The 25,951-nt window shown below is 38.7% G+C and overlaps 1 protein-coding gene and 1 long non-coding RNA gene across 2 annotated transcripts in view; one reads left to right on the top strand and one right to left on the bottom strand.

The window, feature by feature from the left end:
• The window catches only part of PALMD (palmdelphin), a 57,056-nt gene extending 31,727 nt beyond the window's left edge, over positions 1–25,329 (bottom strand). Inside the window, exon 1 of the mRNA XM_009685951.2 lies at positions 25,148–25,329. Coding sequence (XP_009684246.2) covers positions 25,148–25,191 — 44 coding nt within the window. The 5' untranslated portion in view covers positions 25,192–25,329. The remainder of the gene's footprint in view (positions 1–25,147) is intronic.
• The window catches only part of LOC138068009 (uncharacterized), a 36,970-nt gene continuing 18,016 nt past the window's right edge, over positions 6,998–25,951 (top strand). Inside the window, exon 1 of the long non-coding RNA XR_011142523.1 lies at positions 6,998–7,073. This is a non-coding gene — a long non-coding RNA (uncharacterized lncRNA). The remainder of the gene's footprint in view (positions 7,074–25,951) is intronic.

Below are 25,951 nucleotides of genomic sequence, written 5' to 3' on the forward strand. Positions count from 1 at the left end.
TTCCTAGAATTTTACTTCCTCTTTTAAATGACCGTTATTATGGAAATATTTAAAGTATACTTTAAATGTTTTGAATTATTTGAATCATTTGAATCCTCTTGCTAGGTAGAATTTGTTGTTCAGTCAATAGACTGTTTTCCAGTTATCTTAATCCTATTCTAAATGCGATTTACATGTAAGAGAAGAAATGGACCAGCTGTCATTTTGTCTGCCCTTAAGCCTGCTTCATCAGTAAGAGTGCAGTATCCAACATGTTATATGTTGTCAGATCAGTAAATCCAAACAGCTGTGCTTTCAGTCTGCAGGATTCTTGGAATAAGATTTTTCAGAATTTGCTTGCCAGAAATATATCCGGAGGAAACTATTTACCTACTCTGCAAGTTTAAGCAACAAGAAGTATTTTGGAAGAAAAATGTGTTAATCTGTATCTTCTGGAATTGGCAATTGTATATTTTTCCTTTGGTAGAACTGATACTCTGAGTTATGCAGAAAATGTTTGTTGTATTACGTGGTCTGTCGTGCAGATTGTATTCTTTTGGCTTCACGTCTTCGTTTGTTCACTTCCATTTTGCGCTGGATTCCTAGTGTAGGAGTCAGATTGCCTAATGAGAATCCAGAGCAAATGGTGAAAGAATGGCATTATGAAGTCATACAAAGAAGTGGATGGGAATTTATGAAAATGGAACATCCTGATTAAAAGCTTAGAAGTGGGCCCAGAGAAGAACATTTACAGCTGAAAATGCAGATTTTGTTGTCCATTTCTAGAGCAAACTCTGAATATTGATGTGGAGAGTTCTTGCCATGTCAGAACTGCCACAGCTGTCCCTGGCATAGTCTGCAACCAAAACCGTCCTCATTCTACACTTATTCATCAGACCATGATTTCCTTCAAAACAGATCAGTAACTTAAGTTAATACAAGTACAATGAAATATAGGTTATTATAGTATTAAACAGCTGCTTCTCAGAACAAATATTTGATTAAAGGTAAAAAGCCAGAAGCTCTCACATTGTAAAAAATAGGTTGAAAAAGTGGGTCTGCAGTGAATGGAGTTGATCAGATTGTTACCAGCTGAAAATATAGCCTATATTTTCTGATAAAGATGGCTACTGAGTTTATAGCTCACCATTTTGTACATCATAATTAAACGGATTATTTTGCTTGTTGACGGGCTGTCTTCTGTAGCTGTATTTGGAACAGAAAAGGGGCCTCTCACACTAGGTAAAGTGGATTTTGTATTCTTACAATGAAAAAAATGTACTGCCACTATGCATTTGTCTGTATGTAGCCTTGAATCTCTCACAGCAAAGAAATAGAGGGGAAAGAAAGTTTATTGAAGGTCCCTTAATGAAAATGTTTACCGCAGCCTCCTGCCAATTAAACCAAAGACCTGGGATCTGGGGTGCCTCAGCTGTTTGAGAAGTAGTCTCTTCAACAGCCAGAACCAAGATTTTGCATTTTAAAAGTGAAAAATAAGCTAACAAAAATTAAAATCAAAAATCTAAAAAATTTATTCCAGATGAAAGACATGTGAATAGACATCTAAAGTCTTTGGGTACTTGCTCACAAAAGTAATTTTTCAGGGAGATTTACTCACTGACTGTATGTTATTTCACAGCCTTCCCAAAAGAGATGAGGTTCAGTTGTTCTTACTCAAAGGTTAGTTTAATGTCTTCAAAGCTGAAGGCCGTTTCCACCATTAGTCTGCAAAGTATTTTCAGCTGGTTCAATCAATTGTGCTTTAAAGTTGCACAATAAGCAGCAAAAAGCTTTCATCTAGGATATGTATAGGTAAAGAACTCATCTGGGGTTCACCATGGTGCTACTTTGGTTGGCCAGTAAGTATAAAACAGACAAGACTTCTCTTAGTGATGGAAAACTCAGTCCTCAGTGCATGAAAACCCCTAAGTTCAGGGAACAGATGATAGTCCGAAGCAGCACCCATCACATTAAATATCATTTGATGTATCCATTAGGTCACAAATTCTGAGCTAAACCAGGAGGTGTTTCATCAAAAATATCTGTGTCAATACTGGTCTAAAATGTGCAGAGAAAAAAAAGCTTTAAAGGAATGAGGAAAACCTAGAGACAAAAGAAGTTAAAACCCATCTGTGGAATGTAAATAATTATTGACGATTAGTAAATATATTAGGTTATCTTAATATATATCAGGTTTTCTTAATGAACACCTATACAGATTTAAATATTGCATCTGTGGATGTGCTTATTTTATGCACATTACAATTTCTAACCACTTCAAAAATATTATCGGGCTGGAAGATTGAAGATGTCCCATCTCTGTTACTGTAGCTAGCAGACTAGTTGTGTGTAGTGTGTTCTGTGGGAGACTGTCATTTGTCCCCTTGTTCATGTTCCTTTTGTGGCTCCTTCATCTAAAGGTGTGTAGCCTCTCTTAGTTTCTGTTGATCACTAAATCTTTAATCTAACAGCCATTTTAGGATGCGAGATTGCCTGTCCCTTTTCACATGATGAAAACTGAAGTTCTTTCTCTTACGTTTTACTCAGTCTGGAATATGTTAGCCTGTATGCTTAAAGGCATATCATACATTGAAAAAAATTATGCTGCATGTCCCTCCATCGTACTATACAATATATAAGATTGTAAAAGATTTTTTAGGGTCTTAGAGGAAGTTCATGACAAATTCTCTACCAGTTCTTAGGAGGGATTAAAATTTTGCCCTGAAGGCAAATTTTGGAGAAGTAAGACTTGAAAAATTTGTTCTCTATCAGGCAAGTCTTTTAACATACTGAATCTCTTGGGTCTTCTCACTAAAGCAAAAAAAAAAAAAAAAAAATCTGAGTGTCTTCGTTTGTACAGTTTCATGAAGCCAAATTCTACATTCTTTACTTGAGTGAGTATACACACGCACTGAATCTCTGGGAGGAAAAGCTTTGAACCATTATATTCCCGTTGGTGCAACTCCCTTCCTGTTTCTATTCATAACCATGAATATTTTACATCTTTAAAATCAAACTAAAGAAAACAGCTGCTGGCCATTGCCCTCAGTTGTTTTTAAAACATTGATTATCTTCTTCATATTTCATACTAAATCTCCTTGTCAGGTATTTCTCCATATTGTAGAAAAGTTCTTGGAATGTTTTTGTAACGCAGCACAGGCTCTACTGGGTCTTCCATGTCAGGTTATATGCACAATATATGTTATTAATGCAGTCAATCTGTAAGCTGTTGTGCTAAATATGAATTATCTTGCCCCCATTTTCTAAAATTACGCAGTGGACTATGTCAAAGTCGATTGATTATTTTTTAAACAGTTAAACATGTTCCTGTGGCTTATTGTATGTTCCCCGACACTTGTCAGTTCTTGGCCTTAATATATTTTGGAAATGTTTTGTGGAACTCTGAATGTGGGAAGCTTTCCAAAGAAAATTTAACGTACTGTGTTCGGTCACTCATTTAAGTGATTCAGTGAATGATTATAAAATTAATTACTCTAGTGAAATTAATTATGAGATTCTTAACAGAATGTGCTCAGGTGTGTGGATGAGATAAGGTTGTTATTTTTTAGTGTAAACTGAAATAAGTAAAACCACGGACAGTCTGAAATACGCAGGATCACAGCCTTAAACATGTTGTGGAATGTGTTAATTGCAACCTAGAGTTTTCCAACTGCTGCAGATACGCGCTTCTAAGAATAGTGCAGAGTTTTAAATCCTACCCAGGCAACTGTGTGGGGAATTTTTAGCAGGGCTCTGAGAAGCAGGCTTTAGTTGTTGTGCAGTTTAATTATGTTTCATTAAATGAAACTAAATACCCTATAACCAGGGCCAAATCCTGGACAATAAAACCAAACCTACACAGGTACTGTGCTGCCCACAGTAATATTGTAAACTGGGAGACATACTCATCTGATTCTCATTTTCAGATGCTTTCAGAGTACACAAGGAGAATGCTAAATGGTGGCGTTTGTAGCAGGCCACAGTAGGATAGCAGAGGAAAATTAGGGCCTTGGAGACCTTTTTTTTGTGAATGTTTAGCGTCATGTGTAGTTTCTCTGCGTATGATTGCTGCTGCTTTGAACATACAGATAATTGGAGCTGGAAGGTAGGTCTGAAATAGGCATTCCTTAAGAGAAGACCTTTCTACTTCTGCAGCTGGGGGGTGCAAAAGAAGAAGGGACAAGATTGGCAGTGGTGCTGCAGGGAAAGGACAACTTGTTGAAGCCAGTCAGCAAATTCCCCTAATTACTGAGCTCTCGTTAGCAGGCTGAAGAATAGAAGCTGTGCAGGTGACGTCAACTGATTTCCCCTCCTGAGGTGTGGGCAGGGCATTCACCCTGCTCCCCATGGGGCTGCCCGAGCAGCCTGCACCTGTAGCTGGTTCTGCCCTGAAAATTGGAGGAGCTCAGGTGCTCTGCAAGGCAGGATGAACCTGAGCTGAGAGCTCACAGCAGAGCAAAGAGGAATTACTGCTTTCTCCACCCAAACTTCCAGCCACGTTTTCTAGCCACTTTCCTTCCTGTGAACTATCTGTGAACTAATTTCATTTGCTAATCTGTCAGGAAAATAATCCAAAAAATCCCCCCAAACCTAACTCTGTGAATGTCTGCTGCTCTGCCAGCAAGCTGAATAGGTCCAGTGAGGGGCAGGAGGAACGTGAGCATGGGGGTAGAGGGAATGGGGTTCTGCTTGGGAGGTGTAGAAGGAAGGAGGAAATTTGACTCTTTTGGCAGTAGTGTGTTGTTAGATGAACTCAGCTGTCTTGTAGGCCTCAGGCTTAACTTACCTAAGCATTCCAGGGACTTTGAGAGACCTTACACCGACATATGTAAGCCTGTACGCTTAGCTATTTATCTGAAACTTGAAACTGCTATGAAAACATGATGACTTCAGACTCTGGCAATCCTTCCTGTGCTTTCAGATATTCAGTATCCTGCCCTGTGGGTGGGCAAAAAATATCCCACATACAATTTGTTTTGCGTAAGCCTTTCCAAGTATTAATGGAAAAAATACATGATGAGATTATGCAAAACGCTATTGTGGGCAGAGCTGATAAGATTATTTATGGCTGATAACACTTGTTACAAATTTGGGCCTATTTTCTTCAGTGAAGACGACCTATTTTTTCCTGAGCGGTTTGTTATTTGGAAGTAGTGGTTAAATAGGTTGATAACAACTCTCAACTTGTCAGTTATTCACACTGTTAACTTTGGCTGTTCCCTGTTTCTTTGTAGTGTTGGATAGGTCATCTGAATAACACAGGGATTCTGACTGAATGGCTGAAGCTTACCAGCAGGAATACTGAGCACTGCACCACTAATAGCTCAAGTCCTCCAGCTACTTCTGAGAATAGGTCATCATCTTAGAATTTTCAATAGCTTCACTTATTTCCCTTCTGTTTCTCCCAGCGCTGTATTTTTACTTAACCCCTTATCTCAAAGAAGTAATGACTAAATAGGAGTAAAGAATACTTGGTCTGATATGGTTTCCCTTAATTTCCATGTAAGATATATTTTGATTGTCAGGATTTCAGACCTGCTTCACAGCTATATTTTCTTACCAGAAAGGTCGTATTTCCCTCTTAGTTTTGATTTGAATCTGAAGTGGATCCTCTGACGTGAATAATTCTGTGTTGCTTGCTTGATAGTTGTTTATAGTGAAAGTATATGGGAAATTTGAACTCATATAATGACTGTGTGCTGCTGGAAAGAGGCATCCTGCTTCTCTCTCTCTCTCTCTCCCCCGCCCCCCCCAGTCCTGGACTTGCATTCCCACAGCTTTTTTAGTTATCAGCTCACTGAATCAACTCACTAAACTGCCAGTGAACTAATCAAGCAAAAAAGTGGATATTGCTAAACTAGTGAGTCAAATCACTGCTGAGAAAAGTCTGATGAGTAGCAAGGTGTGGTAAGGAAGAGGGTGGAGGGTGGAATTATCTGGCTACTGGAAAATGCAACGGAGGGAGAAAGAACAAGGGAAGGGGAAAAAAGAGTAAGGAGAAAAGGAAGTGGTGGTAAGCTGTTAGATAAGCTTAGCTGTTATATGCAAATTCACCTTTAAAGAAAGAGACTCTGTATTTAGCACTGTGTGGGAAACCTTTGTTTTTTGAAGGCCAAATAGGCTTTTCAAACACTTTGGGCAGAAGGTTAATATTTTATTGTAATCCATGAATAATGCAAAAAGTAATCTGGTTGCAGGTTGTATGAAAGGATATTTTGGGGAATATTAGAGCTCTTTGCTTGTCATATTTTCTCAGCTGTGAACAAGTTCTTTACTCAGTGGCATGTGGAAAGAGAAGCTAGTCTACAGCTCGTGGCACTGCTTAATTAGAAGAGTGTCTTTGCCAATATCTTTTCAGCCTAGCAAGCAGGATTTGAGAACTGTGGTTGAGTAGGAGATCCTTTATGATCTTTGTATAGGTTTCTCACCCTCCAAATGCACCTTGAGGACGGATAGCCTGCAAAGCCTGGAGTTGGATACTATTTTAATGTTCTATTGGTTTTAGCAAAGCATTTTTAATTCCAAAACTATCCCTACTGCATTTTGCCTATAGGTGAAATATGTTTCTACGATGGGTTTTGGTGCATAGTGTGAATCTGGAAAAGGGGCTTGTCAGGTACTTTCTCCTCTCACAAAATGTCATAATAGCTTGCTATAAAGAGGGCTAGGTATATTGTCAGATATTATAGTTGGTGGCAATGCAGTTAGGAGATTTCAAAAAGTCATTTTTTTGGGTTTGGATTAGAAACTTAATTCTCATTTCTTGCTTGTGATCATCACTGGATTGGACACAATTGACTTCTGTGTTCAAGGGAAAAGTCAGGAGCACGCCAAATGTTCTAGTTAACTGCTATAATCCTTTAATTTCGCTGGGTCATTCTCTTATGTGTTTTGGCCAATGTAGTTCAAGATTGTAATCAAAAGTCATTATTTTGTAGTGGCTGCTCAGTGCTTAGATGACAAGTTTTATATTCTCAAATTCCAGTGAACCAGCAGCAATGGGATTCAGACTGATAATCTTTGGAGAAAAAAACAAGCAATGAGCAGCACACAGAAAAATTTGTCCTTTCGCTGAAGGAACATCACATGCTAGCGTAAGTATCAACATCTTTTCGCATAGTCTACGTTTCAAGCATCATCAGTGAGTAAATAAATAATGCATTTATTTACATATGTGTATTTTTGGTGCTGAGATTCAAGAATGTCCTTTATGTAAATACACTTTCTCCTATTATATGAAGTATCTATTCACGTAGCTTCATATTAATGCTTGATTCTCTTAGGAGACAGCTATTTATATTGGTATTGCTTGGAATTTGTATCATAAATCTCAATAACTGTTACATTGATATATTGTTCAGTGGTTTAATGCATTAGCTCAGAAATTGAAGAGCTGAAGTTTGATATATCAGGCAACTTGAACATCAGTTTGACCTCCAGCTAGCAGAGGAAGGCAGTTTTGGGGATGTAATGATCAACCTGAAAATGTTGGCTTAAGCACAGCTGAGGGATCTTAGCTCTTATTAGACCCAAGAAGTGTCCTACATCAAGGTCATGTTATTATAAACTGATTCTTTTTACTGGTGAGAGTGTATGGAATTTATTTCATGGCTGATGCAGTTTCATTTTGTATATGTTGATCACATCTAGGCCTGTCGATCATATAGATCATCTCCCCGTTTCACACACATTTTATAATTCTCTAAATATTTCAAAGTTTTGATAGGTCATGGTTTCAAGTTCCTGTTCTAAATATTGGTTGTAGCAAAGTAGGCTGAATAGAATAAAAATGAATTTGCATTTTTTAAGAATTCCCCTCCATGCAAATGGAACAACTTCTGCAATTAAAGGCTATCTCAGGGGATACCTGCTCTTGACAGAGGTAGCAAATGACTTCATAATCATCTAGATTCAGAGAACTGCAGAAACAGGTTCCCTTTATTGGGAGAGCTGATCACTGACTTTCTGAAGCTAGGTTAAAACACCCTTTTAAGATACCTGCTTGAATTCTTAAGTGCAATATAGATCAAACGAGAAGGAATTTCTACATGTTTTTGCTAAAGCTTTTGGAAGTTTAGCTGCATTCAAATAGTGACATGGAGAGCTGTCCAGAAAACCAGGTGAAAGTGTATGTCAGAGGATTTTCAAAGCTGGATGAGGTGCCATAACCTATGTGAATGTCCCATGCTTGCGTTCATTGGGATGACCAGGACTGAGCTAACACTGCCAGTTGTGTGCTAGCATAAGCAAATCAGCAATTAGAGTTGGCAATGCCTGCATTGGAAGGGGCCTGCTCGCTGGCTCCTGCTAGAAGGTTAAAAACAGATTGTCTTCCAAGCCCTAATTCTATTGACTACAGCCTTTTGTCTTGATTGCCTTATAGTTATGACAGCTCCAGCAAAACTGACAGCAACACCCTAGCTGCTGGGCTGGTACTTTCTCCAAACTGACAGCACCTGCTTTCTGAAAAACCTTCTCTGAGTCTCAGCCTCTTTCACTTCCTCCTCCCACTTCTAGACATTAGCCTAATCCTGAGTCTTTCTCCTACCCTTTGTTAATCCTATAAACCCTGAGCAAATCTGTCTACCTCTGTCTGTGTTGGGTGAGGAAGGTCCTATTCTCTGGGGTGACAGCTCTCAGCCTGCACGGACAGGCTGCTGTCAAAACTGACCACAGTTTGAATCCCCAGATTTAATTATCCCTGACCTAAGTAATGATGAAGTCCTCAGAGCAGCTTTAAGCTCTTATAGGACATTTAAAAACCTTCCTTACGTATCTTTCCCTTAGATTGTGTTCTCAGTCATGGCTGTGTGCTACCTGTGCTGTAGGACTGTCTTTGAGCAGGTGAAATTAAACACCAGTTTTAAAAACAACATGAGTAATGAGAGAATAAGAGTATGAACTAAGCTATTGGGATGTTGTTCTTGTTATGCAGCGCTTTTAAAAAGAAATGCAACTGAACAGAATTTCTTGACTCTTAATTTTTCTAATTTCTCTTCTAGCAGGTTTCTTTAAACTCTCTAGTTAACCTTTTCTTTAAGTATGATTCACTTGTGATTTTCCAGTTCCTGTAGGTAAAAGCTATCTGTCATATAGCTTGTCAAAAACATTTGGTATGGAAGTCACATATTGAAGATGTTTTCTACCACAAATCCTTCAATGTAGATCAACACTTCCAGATCTACTTTCTGTGTTTTTTTTTTCAGATATATTTCTATCCCCATCCAGTGAATGAATCCTACACTATCTTTATCTAGATTAACTTTGTAGTTGTGTTTGAAATCTACCTTTACCTTTAATTTACATTTCACATTTTGAATGATTAGCAAACAAACTTTGGTCTGTTTTAGATGAACACTCCTAGCTAGTAAGACAATGACTAATCTTTGTAATTTACTGTTACCTCTAGTCCCTAGATACCCTCAGCTTCAGACAAGAAAGTGGGATAAGAGTTATTTTAATTATTTGGTTTGTACAGGTTTGATTATTCAATTATCATATCATTTAATCATCCTGAATAATTGGATTCTCTGAATAATGAAAAGATTTACAACAATTCTTAAACAAGGTGCCATCTCTTTCCATGTGTATGATGGGTGATGAATAAACAGTTTGAGATCTATGTCATACATTCTCTTTTATCTGTATACTACATTAGTAGTCTGCCTGGGTTAATCTTATCACTTTAGAAGTTTACAGAGAATCTCTGATGGCATATGCCTTCAATCTGCTTAAGTATAAAACAATTAGATTTGTCTAATCAGGCTTTTGGGTTTTTTTGCTTTCAAATTCTTGCAATGGGTTTGCAAGACCCATTGATAATAATGCATTGTGTAGGAACAGCTGAAGATCTCTGTTCTCCTTTGGACTCCTACATATAGGAAGATTCTTAGTCAAAGTAGTATTTTGTATTTTTCCTCTGACAATAATGACTACATGGGGGCAAATATATTTTGCAATGGCACTATGTACAAATCAAAAATAACAAACTGCTGCATATGTACTAAGACAGTGAATTTTAATGTTTTTCTTAAGTCTCACAGTACAAAAGGAATAATGTAAATGACACTACTAGCTTATGATTATTATAATTCAAAACTAGTCTTGCTAAGAGCTAAAGCAACAGTACAATATTATCAGTGGTTGAGATTTTAATATGCTATTATGCAGTAGGAAGACTATGCATCTTAAATCAAATTATAAGAAGAGGTCTTTTGTACTCTGTAACTTGTTAACCCATGGCACGTGTTTTTAAAAATAGGAACCGATTGAAAGCAACGGAATCTAAAAATGTCCGATTCAATTGGCAGCAGCTTCCTGTTAGGTATCTCAGTCAGACTGTATCTTTCTTTAGGATTAATATATTGGCAGGGAAAATCATCATCATTGCAAATTCTTCTTTGGTTGCATTAAATAAGACTAAAAAATGCTAGCAACTTGCAACTTATCTTTGTTGTCATAGAAAAACCCTTTGCAAGAGAAACTTGTGATATAGAAGCGGAAAATACATTGACAGCATTTTTTAAAAGACTTGAGTGAAAACTGAATTTAGTTTTTTTTTTTTTTTCCCCCCCAACACCGTAAGGGATCGGAATAAGTATTCAGAGTTCTACAGTAAGTGAAAAATGGGTAGTGCAACACAGTCAGGAAGCAGCTCATCCATCCACTACTACATATTAGAGTTTGACAGACTTTCTAATGACTTCAGACTTGTTACTTTCCAACTGAACTCCTGTGATATTCAAAGACAGTAATAGCTTCTTTCACAAAACTGAAAGCCTTGGATGTGATTTCCGTCCTTTGCAGATGTCATTTTCTCTTGAATGGAGAAGAATCATTTTCTCTTAGCCATTCTTTAGTACAGTAAGTAGAATTGCAGTCTTGAACAAAAGTGATTGATTTAGTCTGTAGCATATACTATAGTTTAAAATTCTGGAGAAAAACGTGCACTGGTATTAAAAGAGGTAGGTAGGATGACCCAGATAATTTTTGGCTTGTCAGTCTATCATCATCAGTTCCAGAGGTAATACTGGCTAGGCTGCTATGGGAGCTAATAATGCATTAAAGGAAAGTGATATAATGCACACCGATTAAACAAAAATAAATTCTGTCTCTCTAATTTGATGCTTCTTTTGGGGAAGTAACAGAGTTAATATATTATATTCACTGATATCTTCATTAAGAACTAAAATTACGTAGAGCCAACACGAGAACACAGATTGTGACAGCTAAGAAATACAGTTCCCTGACACAAGGTGATCTGCATCACTGGCAGACTGGGTGCTGATAAATAACATTCATTTCAGTAGTGCCACATGCAGGGTTACATGTTTAGGAACAAAGAAGCTTGTAAGATGTGAGAATGTTATAAGATGATTTCCATGGTCCTGGAGAATCATGGTGCTGAGGAGATCTTGGGAGTCATGCTGCACAATCAGATGAATATGAACTTTGATAGCAAACCTGTAGCTAGAATAGCTAATGTGATCTTAGGAAATATCAATAGGGTTCCTGAGTAGGCCTAAACAGATTTAAACTTCCTCTGTGGTTTGGAATGAGTGCAACTGTTGTGGGAAATAGTTTGACCCATTTTGCTTGCTATGTTTGAAGAAGGGTGCTAAAATCTGAGCTGAATGTTATGAGAAGAATGATGGAAAGATTTAATGGTTAGAAAGCGTATTCTACAGAAGGAGCTCAATTTATTTAGCTAATTAAATAGTTAGAAGTTAAGTGGTTCTTCGGGGGCAGTCCATAAGTAACAGAAATTTGACAATAAAAGGCTTCTTAATTCAGATAAGTGATAATGAGATTCAATGACTGGCAGTTGAAAGTTAAAATTACTTCACACTGGAATAGGGGCAGATTTTTAACAGGGATGTTAAGTGGCTAATGCAACAAGGTCTGAGTGCAGCTCCATTGCGGCAGAACTTACAAAAGCTGATTTCTTTGGCTTTATAATCAATGGACAATAATTTCTGGGGAGTGGCTAAAACAAAATGGTGAAAGTAATGGATAAACCTTGCAAATTTCTTAGCACGCTCAGGAAAATGGTAAATAAGATGATACAAAAATGGTTCAGTCAAGGATCAGTCCAATTTGTCAGTACTGTCTGGGTGTTTCTTACTGAAATAAGGGTATTATGAATCCCTGACATGGGGCTGGCATTATTCCTCTCCAAGCAATTTGCCACCCCACCTGCCAGAAACACTCTTTGCTGTTCCACAGTTTCTCTAGAGCAGTTTTTAAGTTGTGGCAATATCTCAGCCTTCTTTAGAATCTCAGAAGGTACTTTCTGGTTTTAATGAAACTTTTCCATTTTTCTCTGAAGATGCAGTTGTCTAGTGACTGACAGACACAAGTAAGAGTGCCGGTAGGACTAGGAATCTTCCCTTAAAATGTTTGTTTAAGACTTATACCAAAACAACATACTTCCATCAACTCTTCCATCTATTTCCTTAAAAATAATTAGCATTGGATGAATTAAAACAGGTGAAATTATTCAAGTTTTTGTTATAAACAAGAGAACTGCATGATTTGTGGCAATGGTAAAAACATTGGCAAAAGCAAGAAACCAAACCAAACAGTTTTCATCTCCAAAGCGAACCAACACGCCCCAAACACAGATCCTAGTAATTTATTTAAAGTCTTATTATATATAGCATTATATATAATATTAAATATTATATATAATTAACAATATATATAATAATTATATATGATAATAAGACTTAAATATATATATTACAGTGTAATTGAAACCACTGTTTCCAGAAGAAATTTTTTAAATTCATTATCAATATTTTTTCAATTTTCTTCTGACTTGTTGCACTACCAGAATAAATTTGAAAAACGTAACGCATGTCACAGGTGGGTGGTGTTCTTAGCAATTATCTGTCATTAGTATAGTAGCAGCTACCCTCTGATTATACTGGTTACCTTTTTGGCTTACGGATATTCACGAAAAATAACAGTTGCAACCAACCAGAGCAATGACGGAATACTGCCAAAATCGTGCTACTGTCCTAGCCCAGAAGAGTACAGAAACCGCTGCTTGTCTCCCGTTGAACCCTAGAAGTCTTAAGCAAGTGTTTACACTAACGTATGAGCTGCTGGTGTTTGAAAGGGGGGTCTCTCTTCTATATTATTTCTGTTGCAATAAGCTGCTGTGCCATACTGGTCTCGCTAACTTATTTTTAATGAATTATTCTGGATGGTGCAGACTCAGTAGCAGGCTAATGTACTGTAGTCATCTTTAGCAAATGTGATCTGCCCTTGAAGAGTGTCCTATGCTAATCTTTTTATGATATCACCGTTCTTTTTCAGGAGTAGCTGCATTTGCTAAGTGCAACCTTCCCCTGTCAATTTGCCAAGGGAAGGTCCTGTCATGTGATTTAGTGTCGCCTAAAAAAATGTCTCCTTGTTGCCTGGCTAACTTCTCAGTTCTTTGCTTGCTGAGGCCGTTTGAATATAGCAGGCTGGTTGTCTTCAATTAGGGCTATAGTACAGATCTCATCTCGGTGCCCTTCAGAGACCAGACTGATGTTACGCATTAGCAGAGGAGAGCATTTGGTTTGGTGATGAGGAGTGGCATTTTTCACCCTGCGATACTGCAGGCTGAGCCAGGGGCTGCCGTAGTACTTCTGAGTCACAGCTTGTGCAAGACTCCCTACCCGTTTTGCTATGGAGGAGAAAATGCAACCAGTAGGCCAGGCTTCTGGTAAATCTGGTAAATCAGCTCTTGTTGTGATGCTTATAGGCAGAGTTTTCTGAAAACCCAGGGCAGCGCACTCTGAACAGAGAAGAGCTCTAGCAGCGCTGCCTCTGTCATCAGTGCCGACAGTCTGTTTCTGTGTGCAGCAAACAGCTACTCCTGCAAGGAGCAAACCCAAGTTCTCGTGTTTTCAGAGGGGGCTGTTTGTTGGCTTTTGAAAGGCAAAATGTGGCTGAAAAATGACAGTTTCTAAGCTTCCAAATTGGTATTTAATTCCTTCCGCCTTAATGCGTGGTAGTCAGTGGTGGTGATTGTTGTATGGTGCATATACAGCACAAGCCACCGGATACTGAGGAGGAGAGATAATAACAGCTCTATCTAGTTGCCTGTGCATATCAGCAAAGTAAGAACCTATGAATGTAAAATCCACGAATCCAGATAGTCCTCCTATGCAGGTACCTTCATAAATACATCATTTTCTTTTTAAGAACTGTTCGCTAACAGAACAGAGTCTGTTCAGAGGCTTCCACAATGCTGAAGCATATTGTATTCCAGTTATACTGGTTGTTTCACAAACACTTGGTCTCTGCTGTGAGCTTATGAGCTCAGAAGATAAAAGGGGCCTTCATAAAAGGCTTGGCTTTGAAACTGCAGTGCTTTGGATGTGCTGCCCTTTAGGATAATGTAAGAGACCTTAGCTATACTGGGCAAAGTGCACAATGTTAGAAAACACGTATTTAATGTACTTTAAATAATATAACATGATTCAGTGTATGCTTAGTGTGACCAAAGATCATCAAAAGTTAGCTGAACCTGGTTAGCTTTCCACTCCTTTAATTGTAACTATAACTAGATAACTCATATTTAAACTGAACTCCCCCTGTTTATTCTAGAAAGTGACCTGCTTTATGGTGCTTATAGTGTTTTTTTCAAGAAATACCTGCCCCAGATTGGGAAAGGATAGAGAACACTGCCTGAAAAGATACAAAATGGAATAGGAAAGGCAGGGCATGGTGAGTCATGGTCCTGAACACTCGCAACATGAGAGTAAACTGAATTTTTTCATTAGCAATTATAGGGATTGGCAGGAAAACATACCTCACTGTGGGAGATTTGGCTTGTCTGTAGTACTGGCAATGGGCTGCTGTATGAGGAGACGGGGGAAAAATTAACCCAGAAGAGGAAATGCAGACTAGAAAAAATTTAAAAAAACGTACAGGAAGCCTGCTACTACTGGTTGATTAGTTTGATTTCATTTTACTTTTGGTACTGTTTCATGTTGGTGACTAGCTTATAAATGTGGCTCCATACCTCTGGAAACATTCAAATAGAGAATATTGGATCTTATTGCAAAGGTAACCTCAAGAAAACATAACAGAGAAGAGATCAAGAAAATCAGAGATCATGGTGAACACTAGGGAAAAGTTGACTGATAAGTGAGAAAGTCGGTTGCTGAAGAAGCAGTATTCATAATCTATAATTTGGTCTTTTGGCGGGCCAACAGCAGGTATACAATAGCAAAGCTAGAAAGCTCTTTGATGACCTGTTCAGTTCCCATGCTGGGAATGAGGCAGGGCTTGCTCAGCTAATGCCTCATTCTGACAGATAAATTGAGTTACAAGAAGGACATTGAGCAGAAGTCAGTGTGGCAACAGTAAGAATAATAACTGAATAAACCCCTATCAATCACTGTTTGTAAGAGAAGTGAAAGCATGGAAAGGTTAACTGACAGCACATCTAGTATTACTGGTTCAGCTGGAGTAAAGGAAGCACTTTCAAGAAAGGAAATGCAGAAACTGGCCTTATTCCAGGGATGAACCTGCTACGTCTTGTAGATGTCAGCTGTCTGAAGTGGATGGGTTGAGTCTACACATGTTTCATTAGATCCTGGCAGGGTCTGCACTGCCTTTGAAAAGAGCTGGATCGTGTTCTGGCAGGTAAAGCTGGGATGACACACTATCTTAGTGTGGAAACAACACAGTGACACAATCCTCAGGCTGCGTGAAACTCAGTGAGGGCAGAAAGACGATGTCTGAGCTGGGATTTTAATGTAAGAGAGAGTTCTCCCTCCTCTGGTGTCCTAGCATGATGATGGTTCTCTGTGATGGCTGCTAGCAATTCCCTTTGCGTGTTTTTATGCTTGCCAAGGAAGTGTTCATAGGTGCTTGAGTACCACGGCTCTGACAGCCATGTGAGTACCAGCACATAGTTCACGGTTACTGATTCTGATCCTTCCAGCCTGCAGCATAGCAGGATTAGTATTAACAAATCAATGTAGCTAGGACTGAATTATAGCTGATTCTCATTATATAGAGCCTGATCCTCCACCCCTGTTAAACAGTTCAGATCTAGCCCAACACCCCGCAAATCTGATGTGTAACCTTAACAGGGTTACTTCAGCTTTATGTGAGTGTAAATAATGCAGAAAATCAGGTCTGCTGTTGATGAGCAGCTCTGAGCACTGCTGATTCCACTGTTGACCAACATGAAGTTCCTAAGAGCTTTAGTCCACTGAGTTTGCTCTTGGTGGGGGAAAAAGGCAGCTTTAATTATTTGGAGAGATCAAATTTGTTAAGGAGGTTCTGGCTATGCAGTATAATTTCTCTTCTTTGTAACATTTCCTGGGATAGTCCAAGCTTGGGCTGGAGAAAGCACTGGCTAAACAGCTCATCTCATCTGTGCTGAGGGAGCCAGCCAGAAGAACATTACTCTTGTAATGCTCAGAATTGACTGGAAAGCTAGAAGTAATTTTCAGCAGGACAGATAAAAGAAGATTTTAGCTCATTCATAGGCTCCTCGGGGTAGTTTCCTAAAACAGCTTTTCTTCTGGTTAGCTTTCTAAAGCCACACAAACAGTCTTTACACCCCTTGCATGTAGTTTGTAAGGAAGATGGAGCATCATTTTCTATTGCTTTGATAGATGTAGAATTATACTAGGAATAAACAAGCTGGATCTATCCTCTGCCTGGGAGCCCTTGAAAAGCTGCTTGTTGATGGGAAGTATCACTTCTTCCTGCACTTCAGTTCTCACCCCAAAGAAGGTCATTTCTACATATTCCGTGAGCCTCTTGGAAATAACCTATTTATTTTGAAAGAAAACTTTGAGCATCAACAAAAAATATCACTTGGAGAATGGACTGTGTTCATCTTCATGCTCACAGCCTTGCACAGATCACAGTCCATGTTGCAAAATAGCAGTCATCCTTTATTACTTTAGGCATCCCAAACATCTAATTCCTAAGCAAATTTTTTGGTAGCTATAGTGGTAGATCTAATTTTTCATTTCACTGTGTGAAAATAATACCTTGCTGTATAAGGAGTAATTAGAAAAAATTCTCGTCTTTCAGTCCCATCATAAGGAATTTCTCTTACTGAATTTGCTGACTTTTTTGGACTTCAGTGAACAACTTCAGGGCATGCTGATCTCTGTTCTGCAGGGACTGAGAAGGCAAAGAGCACCAGAAAAGGAAGTATTTGTAGTTGAGAACATGTAGTTGTAAGCTGTGCCCAGGCGGATCCAAGGTCAAGGTGGTTGCCTTGAGACACAGACTCTTTATGGGAAATGGCAGCTATGGATTAAGTCTATAGCAGAATATATTTGCCCTTGCCCTAGTACAAGACAAGCTGCGTTCATGTGCTTCACTACACTGAGTTACTCTGCAGCAATAAGGAGTATCTGCTGAGCAGTTTTTTTGAGAGGATAAGTCTTTGGTCTCTAACAGCAGGCTGTGAACAAATGACAGTCAAGAAACATCAGCATGGTTATTCAGCAGTCAACTGGGAGCTCTATACTCATTGCATTAAGGGAGGGGGAAATACGATTACCCTAGCGTCTCCTGAATCTTTCATTTTTGGCTAATCAGCCATAACCAAAACAAGCGAGGTTAAATTCTTCTTTTGGGTATCTTTGAAGTTAGCACAGTTATAGTTGTATTACGTCTTGAGCTTCTTAGTATAATGGCTGTGCTGAGTCTTTCAGGAAAATCTGCTTTTGAGAGCTTTTCTCTAGTGGAATGCAGTCTTCAGCATATCTTTTCATTATTCATCATGAGTCATCTTGCTACTTGTTCAAAAGTTACGTGCAAAGAAGTGGTCTTGTCTTTTCTCAATTTTCAGTGAAATACAAAAAAAATCATATGAAAACAATTGAGAAACATGGTTAGGCCCATCAGTATGCCATGGTTTAATAAGGAGTAAGGACACCAATTAGGATACAGGTCATTTCACTGACAACATTTTATTTCATTATTACTGCATTTAAAGGGCTCCTAATGCCCAAAAGACTTCATGAGGTTCCTTCTGCCATTACAGAATAGGCAGAATACTTCAAATACAGGCAGTGCTGACTCAGTACAGGAAAAGCAGGGGTCTTCTCTTTACCTCATCCATTCTGTAGAGTGTCAAAAGTGGAAGACAGGCCTGGTGTCTTTGCTATCTTAGGCCTAGGTTACAACCAGTATCACTAGCAAGGAAAAATGTCTGTTCTTCTTTGTCACCCTTAGTGCAAGGACTGATTTTTACCTAACTCTTGGGCTGACGCACAAAATAGTAAAAGTTGTTTGTGCAAATGTCTGCATGATACCGCTAGGACAATCCAAGTTCAGACTTTTTCTGCTGGCTGCTGCGTATTCTTTGGGACGACTGCTTCCCTGAAGAATGAGATTAGCTTTTCTACACCTGACAATCCCCATGGTAGATGTTGATACCATGACTTTAGCATTACATTATAATGATTTCAGCAGGACCGACACACATCACTTACAAACGCGTAGCGTTCTGGTATATGTAGCAAACAAATGCTTACCTTCAAGTACTTGATTTTGGGAGGCCGTCACACCTAAACTCTCTAACTGATGGCAAACCTGAACTGGGAGGCAAACGTTTTGTTAATTTTCCCCATTTGTTCTCTTTCATATAGCAGCTGCTATATTTTCCAGGTCACCATTTCCTCAGCTAGCATTGCCAACAATAGCTGTTTCCAGACTAATGGAAACTTTCTTCTGAATGAAGCAAGTTGTACTGCCATCTATTTGAAAATGGAAAACATTTGTACTCTTTATATACAAAGAAATAAGATCTTACCATAAATATAGAAGCAAAGCACTGTTTGTGCCCAGATCTCAAATATGTCTTTGGAATAGTTGTGAGCTGGAAAAATGTTTGGCAATATGAAGGAGGATGAGTACTCTGAACAACTCTTCATGAAACGGAGAAGATTATTCCCTTATTTTGCTTCTTGAGCTCTTATTCCCACGGGAGATGGCCTTTTGAGAAAGGAAATGTGGCAAACAGGAAAAGCAGGCATTTAAGGAAGAAGCAAGACCGTAGCCTGAATTGTTGGCTTGGCCTTATCACATTCTGGCTAGAGGAATGGAATATGAATGGATTCACGCCCAAATTCCACTGCAGTCATCAGCAGAAACTTTAGCACTGGGCATGGAGGCCACATGTCCACCTCCATGTGGAGCTGTTAAAGTGCAAAGATCTCTTATCCTATGTCTTGACATAGCTTTAGTTAGTTGATCCTATTCTGCAAATGGGAAGCGATCAGGTGTTATGGGTGCAATGACAGTGCCTGGAGATGCCTGTAACATACTTAAAGATGGGCCTTGTGTGGTTTTTGAGATAGGGATTCATGATGCTACAAATCTGGCCCTTCTTTATACTCTCTGCAACATTTTTAGGGCTCCCAAAACAGCATGGCTGCTGTCCTCCTTCTTATGCAGTCTGCAGCCAGAGGGTGGCATGGCATTGCACTAAGGGTATGAAATGCCAAGCTCTTCAGCAGTTTCTCTCATGTATGCAGAGTATGGAATAACTTACAGTTAGGGCAGTTTTTCGGGTGCAAGATGCCTCAATTAGAAAACAGTCCCACCAAAATGAAACTACAAGTAAGCGGACGTGTAAAAACGTTCCAATTTTCTGTGATGAGCTGTGGACCAGATACAGTTTGAAATAAATATTAGTATCTTATGATCTCTCTGTTCTTAAAACAAGAATAGTAAATGGAGTTTCAACACATTCATCAACCGGATGAATTGTTTGTCATTCTGGTTATGGTTATACACCATAAGGGAAGTAGAAGTAAAGAAACCAGCATAAAGATTTATTTAACTTTATCTACATGTTTAAATAGGCTGTGTAAATGCTAGAAATGGTTGCTTTTAGGAAGAGGGGATGACAAGAGTTACGCATCACTTGATGTCTGGTCACCCAGCAGACATCTTGAGAGGTTCAGGAGCTCTGCAGTAGCTCCTGTGTATTTGTTTTCATAAGAACATGAACAAGAGGCCTGCCAAGTGCTTGCTGTGTCAATGATCCCTCCAAAGCCTTTCCTGCAGTTGTCAATTGCCTGGAAATTGCTATGATATGCTTACTTCATGGATTTTATTACAGGCCAAAGGTAAGAATGGTGTTATAAAGTAAACCAGGAAAAAATTCACCTCTTATCCCATTATTTAATTTGTCCAGAGGTCTACACTGACTTCTTTATTCAATGCTTGACTTGTCCAAAGTGGGAAATGGCATATGAATTTAAGAATTAGACTGTTAAAACAGCACAACTAAATTTTAGGTCATTTATGCCACAGTAAATCTATAATCAAATATTTTTGATCCTGTTTGCACTGCTCCATGCTCTTTCAATTTTGGACTAATGTTATTACCATCAGTTAAGCATGAGGCCTCTCTTTGCTGGGAACATTGCTTATCAGATCTGGGTAATCTTCCTGTTGAAATATCTCTCAGTAAACAGATGAAGTGGCATGATTATTGAATCTTCCTAGCTAGTGGCTAATAGATAAGTGCTGCTCATTACAGCTTTTCCTTTCACACTCACTGCTTGCTACCTAGCATTTGGGAAACTTGTTTCTTGTAATCTATTTAGTAATCCATATGACCAAATATATTTTAAGGTGTGCAGAAACAGGGATTAAATAGAATAGGAGAAATATGTGGTTTCTAGGACAGCAAAGGAAACTTTTCCAAAAGGGTAAGCGAAGCATCGATGTGAAAAGCTATAGATACAAACATCTGTAGCTACATCTTAATAGTGTTTGCTAGGAATCACACTGTCCGCAGCCCTGTATGGAAATGTACGGTGGAGAAAAATCTGACTCTGTATTTACATAATGGGTTGTGAACTGTGTCTTTCTGAACAATCCTACTGGAATTCCAAAACTTGAGGTTTCTTTAAACAAGTACAAGAAGCTCTCGTGAGTCTTAAGTCATGAGCATGTTCTGTAAGTACCAGCTTTGACTGAAATGTAAAGTTGATTTGTTCTGTTACAGAAAATACATGTGGAAACAGCTGGGCAGGTGCTGAGCTGTGATTACTACTACTACTGAGTCCTGCTATGTAGCACTGCTGCAAATTGTGCATGCTGATATCCCGTAGTCAAACAGGCTGTTATTACTGTCACTCTGTGTCAGTCCAGACTTCCCTGCAACACCCCAGCCTTCCTACCCTCTTCTGAATCCTTCTACCTTCACAGACTTCTATGATGTGACCTATTATGCCTTTTTTTTTGCTGCTTGCAAATACTTATATTAGTGAAATCATACAGGTTCCTGCTGCTCTGTGTGCAGATAGACTTTGCTATCAGTTATGTAGCTGGTTGTGACTGTTTTATACAAGTCCCAGCCTGAACCCTGAAGGTGATACAGTGCCAGGCAATCACAGCTCTGCTATTTGCTATCTGACTTTTGCTCTATATAGCTACGTTGTATGCACTTCTGACACGGCCCCACCAGGAATCCTAATGCTGTAAATGTTTGTCTGTTTGGGTGTGACAGCAGCAGATGAACCCTTTGGGAGCTCCAAAATGAAATCGCATCCTCCAGAAGTGTTTCACTGAAGTCTTTTCATGACTATGGACATTTCTAATGCTCTGCTGGAGGCTGGGTTGTGGCATGTCTTCCCTCTGTGATCTGAACCTACTATGACTTGATTTGCTATGTCATAATTAGTGCTGGGGTTTATTTGAGGATCTGTTCACTGCAAGGGGCCAGTCTGAGACATGTCTTCATGGAGGTCACAGCTTGCCAGTGACTTTTGCTACCCAGGGGAAATAATGGCAGGTGATCTTTAAAATATATTTTTCTGTTGCAAAATAGAAGAGAAATAGCACTGTGGCACAGCTGAAAAGCTGGAAAGCCTTATGTTCTCGATCCTAGATTTCTGAAAGGAGTTTATGTTGCCACTGCAGCCAACAGGAGCATGGAGACACTTGGACAACTTCAGGAGTCCTTTCTTGAGGAAAAAGACTACTGAAATCAGTGGTAATTTGTTGGACTAAAGCTGCTAGATTTTTTTCATTTTTTAAGAGAGTGATATTTCTAAAACCGTAGTCAGTGAAAATCTTCTCTGTGTCTCAACTGGCCATCTGCTTAATTTCTCTCACAGGAAGTTAGCAAAGAGATGCCTTTGAGATAGGCATCTTGAGAATAAACTATTTCAGTCCCGATACTGATTAGGAGGTTGAGGGAGAGTGTCATTCCACCAATTGCATGGACAAATTCTGCTACAAATTTAAGATAGAGGCTGGGTTCCCTCTGCAGTCATTGGAGTTGGGCAAATCCAGAGGGTGCTTCTGCCGTTCATAAAGTAGATGAGCCGCTCTCTGAAAGTGTGTGTCTCCCTCTGCTGACTACAGAGCCTCTTTCTGCTGTGCTTATTTTCCTCTTGACAAAACAATGTTCTTGATTCCTTGTAAAAATTTCACTTTAGGATATTTCTAATGCATGGGAAATGAAAGTCCACAGACTTTGCAAATGTATTAAATCCACATTTTAACATGAGCAGAGGCATGTATTCTACGTTTTCACATTAATGTACGTTCTTTACTCCCCTAAAGTGAGCATTCAGTTGTCTCCACTCCATTGGACTGTTGACTGCTGTCAAATTTAGGAATTAGAAGTGCCATCTTGGAACAGAACCACTGCTTAGCTCTCTCTGTTATCCCATTGCAAACACTGCACAGTCCAGCACGGATACTGCTGACAACAGCCTATCAACCCCATAGCAGGCAGATAGGGAATAATCCACTCTTCCCCCTTCCCTGGTGGTGCAGGATACCCTGCTCTGTATCAATTAATGATTGACTTGAACTCTGAAGCATTAAATATTTTTTCTACAAAGCTGATACCTGAATTATACTTGAAAATTCTGGAAATAACTACTTAATCCCTTTTTTAATATGGAATCCTAGACTTCAACGGTCTCATGTGACAGCAAGTTCCACAGTTTAATTACACAGTGAGCCTAAAAGTATTGCATTGTGTATGTTTGATTTTCCACCTCTTACTATTATGGAATGCCTCCTTGCTTTTGAACAGAGACGCATACAGATTAGGAGTTTCTCATGTTCCTTTTTTTCTGTCTGCTCTTTTCTGCATCACTTCTAAGACAGAGTAATTCTTATATTCTCTGTTTTTCAGAGAGGAATGTCTTTTCCACCCTTCCCTAAGTCTGTTCTGGTTCTCCAAAATCCTTGCCATAGATGGAGCGATCAGAGTGCATATAATATTCTAGACAAATTTGTGCCAATGATTTCTCATTCTAACATCATCTTTGCATTTTTGACTGCAGTTATGCACAGAAATACTTTGTCACTGACCTGTCTAAAATAAAGCTGATGTCCTTTTCCTGAGTAAATACTGCCGTGTAACATACTTACTAATTCAGCTAATTTGAAGTTCAGCAGAGTGTACTAGTAATTCATACTTTTCCCTCCAATGAACTTCACATTTATCAACTTTGATTTTCCTTTTTTATTATTGTATCTATTTACCTAGTGTGATTGGATCCCTTTGTGTAATAATTTCATTTTTTCTTCTGCTGTGCATAGTGCATGTTTCTTGATAACTGAACAGAGATGCTATATTCCTAGGTAGATATAATAATCAATTGTAATCTGTGTAGGAACACTTTTAAATAAATTTATAAATAAGCATGTCAGGGGAAAACGCAATATATTACGCCATAGTTAAATGATTGAGAAAGAGAAAAGCATGGGAGGAACTGGGTAATTTTTAGATCCGTTTCATTTGTTTATTTGCTTAAAGCTGGCAAATGTCTGTACCAAAACAAATCCAAAAATAGAGATGTTCAGGATTATAATTTACCACAACATAGGCACAAACGGCTATGGTTAATTTACTTCTCTGAGAGTATGTTTTGAAAGGAAAATCCAGAGCATCAGTGTTAAAGCAGGATATGAGCAAAAGGAAAACAGCTAATGGAGACTCACCTTCTTGCTAAAGGAACCCCTCCAAGCGTTTAAAAGCAGCCCTGTATGTACGAGAAAATTTGATAGACAAAGTGGGGGGTGCAAGGGGGCTAAAAACACAATAGAGAAAATTTGAAGAGGAATGGAAATAAAAGGGCAGTTTGAGGGTTTAATTTAGAGAGATCAGAGAGAGACGATTGAAAGAGTGAAATTATCCGTGCTCAGCAACTTAGAGAAGACTGAGGTGCCAGAGCGTCTGAGAGGTAAAATGACTGATGTTAACAGAGCAAGCCTGGGCAGAAGTTATAAAGGCTAGGGACTGAGAAGTTTGGTCAAACAAAAACTTTGTGAGAATGCAACTTCTGATAACAGAAATGACACATAAAACATGCAACAGAAAACCCAGCATGTGGGACATTCAAGGGAACCCATTGCTGGGTATAGCTCTGATGCCCTGAGTAGGTACCCAAAGAAAGGCAAAAGTCTACTTTGTTTTTAATTTTTTACTTTCTCAGTGATGGCCCTCCTCACCGTCTTTTTTGCTGCCTTTCCTAAATATACAGACTGTTTAAACTAGAACTGGCTGATTAGACTGCCATGTTGAAATAAATAGTTCTAGGTCTGAGAGTGATAAGTTGTCATTCAAATGAAAGCCAAAGCACGCAAGCTGTGTTTCTCTGTAAGATGTGGACGCTGCTTTACGGATGGTCAAATCCTTCCAGTGACCACAATGATTTTTCTTTAAACAGTACTAGAAACTGATTTTCAAAAATGTCAGACAGAAGCAAGTTTAGAACAGTTGGATTGAATTTAACTACATTTCAATGCCCCTTTATGCTCTCTTCACCTCTCTTTCCATCTTCTCTCCCTGCTTTCCTCTTGTCTCCCAAGAACAGTTACAGTCACATAGGTATTTTAGAATTTGTGTAGTTCTGACTTTGAAACTGATACTCTTCTATTGTGAACTGGCACGATTGCATTGAAGGTGGGCTGGATTAATCCAAACAGCGCTCTCTATCCTTTTCTTCCATATCTGAAAGTGCAAGAACTCTTAATCCAAATTCACAACATAACTGGTGATATATAAACTAGGAAAAAATTTCTTAAGTAATAAAAAAGCAGAATGAAGTGCGGAATCAAAATACTATGGAAAGACGCAAATTTTGATAGCCACATTTCTTAAGAGTAGTATGCAGCCAAAATAGACTTTAAGAAGCTGGAATCTTACCTTTTTTGTCTTTGATGTGTAGAAACAAAAGCATTGGACTGCATTTGGTGTCAGGCTTATACTACCACGTTGCAAATGACAACAGAGTAGAGCTTGAAAGAAGTGCAGCTGGAGGTGATAAATCCCTCTGATACTGTAGCATTCTTCTTTATTCATGAACACATCCTTGTGAAGTTTCAAGGGGGGGTTCATGAGGTTAAGAAAAGTAGATGGAGAAAGGTATTTTAGAAATACCCATGGCAGGGCTGAGAAAAACTTGCTAAAGATGTTTCCTCTAATATATCAGTTATCATCTAAGGATCTACTTGTATGGCTTGCCAGTTATAGTCTAGTAAATCTTTAACTTACTAAATATGACACCAGGGGCTGCATGGTTTGTAAGTGGGTGTAGTCCTTACTTTGGCATTTATTGTGGCCTTTGGTTCTGGATAAAGCCTAACTAAATTAGCAGTTGAGGTAAAGATCATGATGATGTACTGTAATTTCTGGGCTGATAAAAATGCTAGGCAGGTTGTAAAGGTCGTTATGAATAAAAATGAAAAACTTTCCCATGTCATGAACTATTATAAATTAAGTAAATACGTCAATGGTCTTCAGGAAAAATTACAGCAAATGTATTTTAAAATTGAACTTTTGTGACCAAGAATGCTCTAAACAGCATCATCTCAGTTTTCTTACGGATATGATGAGAGGGCTTTATAGGATATGGAAACAATGTATGTTTTGGTTCATGAAAAAATGCTTTGTGAGCAATGATTTCATGGCAACTGTTCCATTTTTCCGGGGCACAGCACAGGATTGCCA

This window comes from Struthio camelus, chromosome 8 (genome assembly GCF_040807025.1).
Source record: "Struthio camelus isolate bStrCam1 chromosome 8, bStrCam1.hap1, whole genome shotgun sequence".
Lineage (NCBI taxonomy): Eukaryota > Metazoa > Chordata > Aves > Struthioniformes > Struthionidae > Struthio > Struthio camelus.